The following is an 11831-nucleotide window of genomic DNA, read 5'->3' as shown; positions in this document are numbered from 1 at the left end:
CTTTTGCACGATATTATTTTTTTGGGAGTTGCACCTGTATTCTTGAGGGGTAGCCAACTTATTACTGAGCTACAATATGAAATATACTGTTAATATTGTCGGATTTCCATGTGTAGGCTATATTACTCAAGTGCTCCTCAGGAAATGTGAATGTACTATTTTAAGAGGTAACGGTATGGTATCAATAGTGTTGTAGCAAAGAAGGCTTAAGACCAATCAAAAAAAGGATTTATAATACAGAAATGTCGACCTTCTGAAAAGTAAGTTCATTTTATGCGCTCAAATATGTGGTCGGGGCTCCTTTGCACGAATAACTGCATCAATGCGGTGTGGCATGGAGTTTCAGTGCTTGAAGCACAGATACTGAGTGGAAACCTCGCTAACCTCCCTAACCCGAACCTCCCTAACCCTGACCTCCCTAACCCTAACCTCCCGAACCCGAACCTCCCTAACCCTGACCTCCCTAACCCTGACCTCCCTAACCCTGACCTCCCTAACCCTGACCTCCCTAACCCTGACCTCCCTAACCCGAACCTCCCTAACCCGAACCTCCCTAACCCTAACCTCCCTAACCCTGACCCTGAGGCAGAGAGCTCAGCAGAGGTATACCATGTCTGTGTTCCTCTGTGCAGGGCCTTCTGTTGCTTGAACCTTCTGTCAGATAAAAAAAAAAACACAACAGGAATACAGACTATGAAAAATGGCTGGAATGCTAGACACAAGGTATCAAGACGAACCAGCACAGAGAAAGAGGAGCACAAAAACTGAATCCACAGGAGAGGGACAGATAAAGGGACAGATAGAGGGACAGATAAAGGGACAGATAGAGGGACAGATAAAGGGACAGATAGAGAGACAGATAGAGAGGCAGATAGAGAGACAGATAACGGGACAGATAGAGAGGCAGATAGAGAGACAGATAGAGAGACAGATAAAGGGACAGATAGAGAGACAGATAAAGGGACAGATAGAGAGACAGATAAAGGGACAGATAGAGAGACAGATAGAGGGACAGATAGAGAGACAGATAAAGGGACAGATAAAGGGACAGATAGAGAGACAGATAAAGGGACAGATAGAGAGACAGATAAAGGGACAGATAGACAGATAACGGGACAGATAGAGAGACAGATAAAGGGACAGATAGAGAGACAGATAAAGGGACAGATAGACAGATAACGGGACAGATAGAGAGACAGATAACGGGACAGATAGAGAGACAGATAAAGGGACAGATAGAGAGACAGATAAAGGGACAGATAGAGAGACAGATAAAGGGACAGATAGAGAGACAGATAAAGGGACAGATAGAGAGACAGATAAAGGGACAGATAGAGAGACAGATAAAGGGACAGATAGAGAGACAGATAAAGGGACAGATAGAGAGACAGATAAAGGGACAGATAGAGAGACAGATAAAGGGACAGATAGAGAGACAGATAAAGGGACAGATAGAGAGACAGATAAAGGGACAGATAGAGAGACAGATAAAGGGACAGATAGAGAGACAGATAAAGGGACAGATAGACAGATAACGGGACAGATAGAGAGACAGATAAAGGGACAGATAGAGAGACAGATAAAGGGACAGATAGACAGATAGAGAGACAGATAGAGAGACAGATAAAGGGACAGATAGAGAGACAGATAGAGAGACAGATAGAGAGACAGATAGACAGATAGAGAGACAGATAAAGGGACAGATAAAGGGACAGATAGAGAGACAGATAAAGGGACAGATAGAGGGACAGATAAAGGGACAGATAGAGAGACAGATAGAGAGACAGATAGAGAGACAGATAGACAGATAGAGAGACAGATAAAGGGACAGATAAAGGGACAGATAGAGAGACAGATAAAGGGACAGATAGAGGGACAGATAAAGGGACAGATAGAGAGACAGATAGAGAGACAGATAGAGAGACAGATAGAGAGACAGATAAAGGGACAGATAGAGAGACAGATAAAGGGACAGATAGAGAGACAGATAAAGGGACAGATAGAGAGACAGATAAAGGGACAGATAGAGAGACAGATAGAGAGACAGATAGAGGGACAGATAAAGGGACAGATAGAGAGACAGATAAAGGGACAGATAGAGAGACAGATAAAGGGACAGATAGAGAGGCAGATAAAGGGACAGATAGAGAGACAGATAAAGGGACAGATAGAGAGGCAGATAGAGAGACAGATAAAGGGACAGATAGAGAGACAGATAAAGGGACAGATAGAGAGACAGATAAAGGGACAGATAGAGAGACAGATAAAGGGACAGATAGAGAGACAGATAAAGGGACAGATAGAGAGACAGATAAAGGGACAGATAGAGGGACAGATAAAGGGACAGATAGAGAGACAGATAAAGGGACAGATAGAGGGACAGATAAAGGGACAGATAGAGGGACAGATAAAGGGACAGATAAAGGGACAGATAAAGGGACAGATAGAGGGACAGATAAAGGGACAGATAGAGGGACAGATAAAGGGACAGATAAAGGGACAGATAGAGGGACAGATAAAGGGACAGATAGAGGGACAGATAAAGGGACAGATAAAGGGACAGATAGAGGGACAGATAAAGGGACAGATAAAGGGACAGATAAAGGGACAGATAGAGGGACAGATAAAGGGACAGATAGAGGGACAGATAAAGGGACAGATAAAGGGACAGATAGAGGGACAGATAAAGGGACAGATAAAGGGACAGATAGAGGGACAGATAAAGGGACAGATAAAGGGACAGATAGAGGGACAGATAGAGGGACAGATAAAGGGACAGATAGAGGGACAGATAAAGGGACAGATAAAGGGACAGATAGAGGGACAGATAAAGGGACAGATAGAGGGACAGATAAAGGGACAGATAAAGGGACAGATAGAGGGACAGATAAAGGGACAGATAGAGGGACAGATAAAGGGACAGATAAAGGGACAGATAGAGGGACAGATAAAGGGACAGATAGAGGGACAGATAAAGGGACAGATAGAGGGACAGATAAAGGGACAGATAAAGGGACAGATAGAGGGACAGATAAAGGGACAGATAGAGGGACAGATAAAGGGACAGATAAAGGGACAGATAGAGGGACAGATAAAGGGACAGATAGAGGGACAGATAAAGGGACAGATAAAGGGACAGATAGAGGGACAGAGAGACAGATAAAGGGACAGATAGAGAGACAGATAACGGGACAGATAAAGGGACAGATAACGGGACAGATAGAGAGACAGATAGAGAGACAGATAAAGGGACAGATAAAGGGACAGATAGAGAGACAGATAAAGGGACAGATAGAGAGACAGATAAAGGGACAGATAGAGAGACAGATAAAGGGACAGATAGAGAGACAGATAACGGGACAGATAGAGAGACAGATAAAGGGACAGATAGAGAGACAGATAAAGGGACAGATAAAGGGACAGATAAAGGGACAGACAGAGAGACAGATAGAGGGACAGATAAAGGGACAGATAACGGGACAGATAGAGAGACAGATAAAGGGACAGATAACGGGACAGATAGAGAGACAGATAAAGGGACAGATAAAGGGACAGATAGAGAGACAGATAACGGGACAGATAGAGAGACAGATAACGGGTCAGATAGAGAGACAGATAAAGGGACAGATAGAGAGACAGATAAAGGGACAGATAGAGAGACAGATAACGGGTCAGATAGAGAGACAGATAAAGGGACAGATAGAGAGACAGATAACGGGACAGATAGAGAGACAGATAAAGGGACAGATAGAGAGACAGATAGAGAGACAGATAGAGGGACAGATAAAGGGACAGATAGAGAGACAGATAAAGGGACAGAGAGACAGATAACGGGACAGATAGAGAGACAGATAACGGGTCAGATAGAGAGACAGATAACGGGACAGATAGAGAGACAGATAACGGGACAGATAGAGAGACAGCTAAAGGGACAGATAGAGAGACAGATAAAGGGACAGATAGAGAGACAGATAAAGGGACAGATAGAGAGACAGATAACGGGACAGATAGAGAGACAGATAAAGGGACAGATAGAGAGACAGATAACGGGACAGATAGAGAGGCAGATAGAGAGACAGATAAAGGGACAGATAGAGAGACAGATAGAGAGACAGATAACGGGACAGATAGAGAGACAGATAAAGGGACAGATAGAGGGACAGATAAAGGGACAGATAGAGAGACAGATAAAGGGACAGATAGAGAGACAGATAACGGGACAGATAGAGAGACAGATAAAGGGACAGATAGAGAGACAGATAAAGGGACAGAGAGAGAGACAGATAGAGAGACAGATAGAGAGACAGATAAAGGGACAGATAGAGAGACAGATAAAGGGACAGATAGAGAGACAGATAACGGGTCAGATAGAGAGACAGATAAAGGGACAGATAGAGAGACAGATAACGGGACAGATAGAGAGACAGATAAAGGGACAGATAGAGGGACAGATAGAGGGACAGATAGAGAGACAGATAAAGGGACAGATAGAGGGACAGATAGAGGGACAGATAGAGGGACAGATAAAGGGACAGATAGAGAGACAGATAAAGGGACAGATAGAGAGACAGATAAAGGGACAGACAGAGAGACAGATAAAGGGACAGATAGAGAGACAGATAAAGGGACAGATAGAGAGACAGATAAAGGGACAGACAGAGAGACAGATAAAGGGACAGATAGAGAGACAGATAAAGGGACAGATAGAGAGACAGATAAAGGGACAGACAGAGAGACAGGTAAAGGGACAGATAGAGAGACAGATAAAGGGACAGACAGAGAGACAGGTAAAGGGACAGATAGAGAGACAGATAAAGGGACAGATAGAGAGGCAGATAAAGGGACAGATAGAGAGACAGATAAAGGGACAGACAGAGAGACAGGTAAAGGGACAGATAGAGGGACAGATAACGGGACAGATAGAGAGACAGATAAAGGGACAGATAGAGAGACAGGTAAAGGGACAGATAGAGGGACAGATAAAGGGACAGATAGAGGGACAGATAAAGGGACAGATAGAGAGACAGATAACGGGACAGATAGAGAGACAGCTAAAGGGACAGATAGAGAGGCAGGTGAAACTAATCCGGGCGCGGTTGACAATCACACAGGTGGGAAACACACAAGAGCAGGAAGTCAATACAAAACAAAACAGGAAACAATGAACGAAACAGAGAAAAACACGAACTAAGGAGCAGAGCGACACGTCACAGTGCACTCACGTTTCAGTAGAGGAGAGATGCTCTGCAAACAAAGCAGACTTCCTCTACTTTAACCTCATAGTAATGAGAGTCATTTGATTTCAAATCCAAAACTTTTGGAGCGTATATCATAACCCGATGACATCCCAGTTGAGAGGTCATGAGAGGTGAAGGAATCTGAACAGGAATCTGAACTGGTCCTGTGAGTCGATCGGACCCCTTCTGCCTTGACCTCTTGAACTTCCTTTCATACTATTTCCTACACTTTGATGTGATCAACTATGCCTTAACATTTATGTAATAGAATGTTTAAATCACAGAATCAGACTTTTATTACATCTTAATTGTACACTAAATTCTTTGGCTTTGGTTCCTCAACATTGACATTGCAGCTTTCAGATACAAAAACACAATAATAATAATAATAATAATAATAATAATAATAATAAGTAACGTAAGTAAGTAAATAAGTAACCCTACATTGATAAAGTAATAACGTGATTTTACAGTGGCTTCAATAGTGCAAAAATGCTGTGCAGAGTACGATCATATGAAATGCAATATAATACAACACAGTACGGTAGTAAATTAGTCCAATGGTATACAGGTAATCCAGTAGTGTGTAGTACTTATAATACTGTAATATGTTCATTTCTGTAGTGTGCGTGGGGTTGGTTAGGGGGTGGCAGTCTTTTCTATTCCTCCAGTGTATTCCTCCGGGAGCCTGACTGCTTGGCTGTTTGACATCCTCTGGGTTTCAGCCCCGAGGCTACGGTACCGTTTCCCACGACGGCAAAAACACAAACAGTTTCTGATTGGGGTGGCTGGGGGTTTCTATTATGAGGGCCTCTCTGACACACCGGTCCTTGTAGGCGTCGTGGATGGAGGGATGGAGGGATGGAGGGACAGCTCACATCCACGGATCCTCTCAGCTGTCCGCACCACTACCCTTAGCAGCACTTTGCGGTTATGGGATATGTGGTTCCCGTACCAGGCAGTTCATGGCCCTCATGCTCAGGAACAGCTCATACTGGTTGTGTAAAGTGTTATTTAAGTAGAAGAGCGCTGTGCGTTGGAAGCTGTGTTTAGAGAACATGAATTGAGACAACAATGGCTGGCCCTGGCCCTGGGGTGAGAAACTAGTTTCACAGGAATAGTTACGTATCTGTCGGCAACGGATTTATACTATCCTCTGGCTCTGTCTAATGTGTTTTCCTTCATGTGATTTACTTAAAGAAAGCAAGTCAAGATGGTACAAGAATGACCTTTAAGGGGCATATTATATAAATATATAACAGTTTTCAGGAAGGTTATTGTGTCAAACCTGTTGCAGCATGTCAAACGGGTGAATAGGGGTTACTATGTTATATATGAATAGGGTTACCATGTATGAAGTTCATGAATTGAGTTGTTACAATTATGATCTGGTGCAGCTACACAACACAAGGCAACAGGTGGTAAAGGATACTGTCAATAGCATACTGAACAACCTACTGGCCCTTTGAATCTGGTCTGAGGAAGAAGCGGCCTATCAGGAGAAGATGATTAACACTAGAACAGCCGTGCCTTTTTACCTATTAAAAGAGCTGCCTCTTTTACAATGCGACGGTGCTATTTACACACAACGACCACTAGTTGGCCGTCTTGTAAATTAGCCTGCCTCCTACACAGAAAAACCGCAAAATAGCTTCATACTAGGTTATCCTGATGTGATGTTGAAAATGTAAGGATACTGGGTGGCAGAACACACATATCTAGGAAAAGGCATGAAAGGAGGGTCCTGAAATTTGCAAAGATATAAAACATGTTTTTACTCACAGGGGTCAAATGACCCCTCATGGCTGACCCCTCACACACTGTCTTGTGTGACACATGGGGTTCAAACCTGGCTCTTCCCCATGGAAGACCCACATGTCTACCATTGTTTTAAGTGTACATGTCTCAGACAAGGCTGGTCATCATAAGAGCACGACTCCAGAACACCTCTGCAACACTTGCACATATCGTTAGCCTCATAGCATAAGTCAAGCTTCACTTGTGGTCAGCCGAGCCATCTTTGTAGTGTGAAAAATGCCTATGTCAAAGAGATGACTTGGGCAGATAGTGATTTTGGAATGTAACGAGCATTCTGATAGGCTAATGTCATAGTAGGCAATAATGCACAGTGAATCAGCAGTGTTAGGAGAGTAGAGTTAGGCAGATATCTACATTTGGCTAAAATATGATTTAACTTTGGAACCCTCTTTCTGATAATCTAAGGCCTGTTCAGACTGTTGAGGTTTTTAAAGCAAGCTTTTATGATATGGATTTTTTTTTTTTTATTCTATTTTATACACTTAGATTATTAGCACACATATTATTATTGTGTAATGAAAAGCTCTTTATGAGTGTAATAAATTATTATTATTATTATTATTATTATTATTATTAATGGTCATTAGCAGACATTCACAGGTCATAGTCTCACATAACCATCAATAATTAATATATGCACATAGCCTGCCCTCACACAACCCTAAGCACACCATGGACTCCAGACTGTGGAGTATGAGACTTCTGTTGTTGCGTCATCAACACTGCTTGTTGGATGATGCTGATAATCATGAATTTATAAGCAGGCAATAATCATATACCTTTTTAGGTCTTTAGTCTTTTCCCCATAATGATAATAAGGATGATGAGGACACGTGTGTGTTCCTAGTGATTTTTTATATTTACATTTTTGGCAATTAGCAAAACAACACCTTTATCCAAAGCAACTTACAACAAATATATTTTGTCCAAGTAAGTGAATCATCTATGCATCAGTCATCGCAAGAAGAAGTCATCTATGCTAAGGCCGGGGGCCATTGGCAGTCAAAAAATGCTAGAAGAAAGAAGAAATATTATTATTAGAGGTCTGATGGCGGAGGCGGGGAGCCCGGCCAGGAGTACGTTGCAGTAGTCAAGGCGGGAGATGACCAGTGTCTGGACCAAGAGTTGCGCTGCTTCTCTGGTGAGGAACGGACGTATTCCTTCTGATGTTGTAGAGGAAGAATCTGCAGGAGCGTGCCGTCGCTGCGATGTTCACCCCACAGGATCAGTGGATGTGGAGGATCACTCCCAGGTTCTTAGCTGTCTGGGAGGGGGTTACAGTAATTAATTTAATTTAATTTTGCCATTTAGCAGACGCTTTTATCCAAAGCGACTTACAATTACGAATTACAGGGACATTCCCCCTGGAGTAACTGAGGGATAAGTGCCTTATTCAAGGGCACACTAGTAGTGGTGTGGTTTCAGGCGGGATTTGAACTCACAACCTTCCGATCACAAGTCCAACTCACTATCCACTAGACCACCACTACCCCACATGACTACATGACTAGCCCACATGACTCCATGTCAACATAGAGTTCTCTACTGTGATGGAGAAGTCTTGGAGAGGGCAGGATTTTTCCAAGGAGGAAGAGTAGCTCAGTCTTGTTATGGTTGGAGCTTGAGGTGGTGGGCTGACATCCAAGCAGAAATGTCTACAAGACACGCAGAGACACGTGTTGCCACCTGTGTTATACCCACTGGGTGGAATTCTATGATCACAGTGCCAGATAGGGCACATAATAAATTTTTTAATTCATCAAAAAAAAAAATTTTTTTAGATGCTTCAAAACAATAGAGATCATACACTTGCCTGATCTCTACTGCTGGAATTCTTTACAGCAGAGTCTGAAACTGTCTCATCTGATCCCTCTTTCCAGTTTCAAGCTCTTGCTGAGAGACATACAGTGCGAGTCTATGTTCTTGCAATTGAGTTGACCCTCCCTTTTGCCCATTGCTGACCCCTCCCTGTCCCTATCTCTTTAGCTGTCTAGTTTTAGGTTTTGTAATTTTAGTTTAGTTTTAGATTATCTTAGACTGTTTTAGACTAGATTTGGTTTTAGACTATGTAGTTTTAGTTTAGTTTTAGACTATGTAGGCCAGGTTTTGTATTGTATTTGTTTGTGGTGGATGTTGTTGTTGTATGCCTGTGAACAGGTCACACTTGAAAATGAGCCCTTGGGGCTCAATGTGTTTTTACCTGTATAAATAAAGGTTAAATAAACACATTTAAAAAGTGTGAATGAAAGTATCTTCAAAAAGACAGCTGACTTGAGAACAGTTCAAGGTAATATCTGACCTTAAATACTTACGCAATGCATATTATCTGTCCATTTATTTGGAACCACTGGGATTGGATTACTGGAAAGCTATCGAAGGGCAACTTGGCGAGAGCATGGAGGTACAGAAACATTACACATACAGTACAGAAGGTATATAATGTACAACATATAATGGACAAAAGTATTGGGCGACACACCGAACATCACACCCATACTATGTGCTCGTTGAACTTCTCATTCCAAAACCATGGGCGTTCATATGGAGTTGGTCCCACCTTTGCTGCTATAACAGCTTCCACTCTTCTGGGAAGACTTTCTACTAGATTTTAGAACATAGCTGCAGGGATTCACTCCCATTCAGCCACAAGAGCATTAACTGATGTTGGGCGAGAAGGACTGGCTCGCAGTCGGCGTTCCAATTCATCCCAAAGGTGTTGGATGGGGGTTGAGGTCAGAGCTCTGTGTGCAGGCCAGTCAAGTTCTCCCATACCAAACTCGACAAACCACGTCATTATGGACCTCGCTTTGTGTATGGGGGAATTATCATGCTGAAACTGGAAAGGGCCTTCCCCAAACTGTTGTTCCACAAACTTGGAAGCGCACAATTCTCTAGAGTCTCATTGTACGCTGGCGCTGCAGCATTAAGATGTCCCTTCACTGGAACTAAAGGGGCCTAGCCCAAACCATGGAAAACAGCCCCAGACCATAGTTGTAAGTGTCAACATACTTTTGTCAATATAGTGGATCTGTGTGACCCTCAGTCACTAACATTGGTCAGACCGGAACATATAACTGGTTAGACTGGACTCTTTAGAATGTGAGTCTCTCAGGGCTCTGTGGCTCTTCGGAGACGGTGTCGTCTGTCTGTGTTGGAGGCTGCGGGCACACGGCAGGCAGGACACTTGTCGGGGGTTCTGGATGCACTGGAGAAACATCAGCGCCCTGTAGGGAGAAATAAAGAGGAGTTTCCATGTAGTGTTAGATCGTGACGTTAGAATTATAAGGTTCTATCTCCATTTTTGTCAAAATTTTGTTTTTTACATAATCTGATCCATTCTGTGTTTATTAATGCCTGTGTGGTGTTATTTTTTTAAATGTTGACATTTTTGAGTTAGTAATTCATAAAATACAAAGGTTCCATCTCACAAAACATAATGGAATGTAAAAACTTTGACGCTCAATATCTCTGAACTGCCCTAAACGGAGATAGAACCTTATAATTCTAAGCTCACCTAGTGTTAGATGTTTCCATGTAGTGTTAGATGTTTCCATGTAGTGTTAGATGGTTCCATGTAGTGTTAGATGGTTCCATGTAGTGTTAAGATGGTTCCATGTAGTGTTAGATGTTTCCATTCCTTCTTTACACACTATCTGGTGGACTTGGACCAACTTGACATCAACCGAAAGCGTCTTGAAACTAATTTAGAATTTAGAGTTTTTTTACGTCACCTTTTTAATCTGGCCTCGCAATCATTTCAGATTTTCCAAAAGTAATTTTTCAGTCTAGGACCTGTGTAACCTTTAGTTATGTGGCATAGTGTCAATGGTTAACTAGCACATCCAGTACATCTGATCTGATCTATCACATACTGGACAGTACACATCCAGTACATCTCATCGACACCCAGGTATGACCCAGGTATGACCCAGGTATGACTCACAGGTCGCTGTCTGTGCAGGTCCAGCTGAACCCTCTGGTCTCCAGAACTTTGATCAGGTCCAGGATGGATCCCCGAGAGCAGGACTCTCTACAGGGGGAGAGAGACAGGGGGAGAGAGACAGGGGGAGAGAGACAGACATCTGTGACGCTGGCAGCTGGGGAAACCAGGAACAAGTCGCCAACCGACGGACCGTTTAGACTTGTATTTAGAAGAATGTAAATACATTTCTCTCTCACTCGCTAGTCATGCCAAAACATTGCAATGCAATGGATTCGGTGAGTAATCCACACTACTACCTAGTTAGTGTAGAGTAGTGGGGATTACTCACCAAATACATTGCAATGTTTTGGCTTGACTAGCGCTAGTGTGTCACTGATTTTCAACAACGCTGAAATATATGTACATTTTTCTGTAAATAGTAAGCTGTACTAAACAGTATATCTTCTAAATCAAGCTAGAGTATCAGTCACTTTTTCTTTCCAACAAAAATACAATTTAAAGAGAAGAGAGGATTAGAGAGCTCTGCTATGCTTCTATGAAAAAACATCAGTACACCTTATCAAAAGCCTGCTCGTTGAAAACAAGGTCCAGATAGAGAGACAAACTATGTTGTGGCTTGAATAAAGCGTCTTTCCCACATGTCTGTTCCCACATTAAGCCCTTTCAACAAAGGTCAAGGCACTTAAATGAAAATACCTTCATTTAGGTTGGCTTACAGTACCTCAGACACATTTCGACATGAATTTGGATGACATCTGTGTAATAGATAATGATGATTGATTCTTGTTGACATCCCAGTTCTTAGATAGCGTGTAGTCACTATTCAAACGGTT

General features: G+C 42.6%; 1 protein-coding gene across 1 annotated transcript in view; it reads right to left on the bottom strand.

Moving 5' to 3' along the window:
* Nucleotides 1–10101: 10101 nt before the first annotated feature.
* Nucleotides 10102–11831, bottom strand: part of LOC308173997 (ADP-ribosyl cyclase/cyclic ADP-ribose hydrolase 1-like) — a gene marked incomplete at both ends in the record, with an annotated part of 7505 nt that continues 5775 nt past the window's right edge. The window contains 2 exons of the mRNA XM_080549050.1: nt 10102–10279; nt 10999–11085. Coding sequence (XP_080405176.1) covers nt 10102–10279; nt 10999–11085 — 265 coding nt within the window. The remainder of the gene's footprint in view (nt 10280–10998; nt 11086–11831) is intronic.

The sequence above is a fragment of the Nansenia antarctica genome (genome assembly GCF_963989245.1).
Source record: "Nansenia antarctica genome assembly, chromosome: 19".
In the NCBI taxonomy this organism is placed as follows: Eukaryota; Metazoa; Chordata; class Actinopteri; order Argentiniformes; family Microstomatidae; genus Nansenia; species Nansenia antarctica.
Note: the sequence above shows the minus strand (reverse complement) of the source record. Positions and strands in the feature narration are given on the sequence as shown.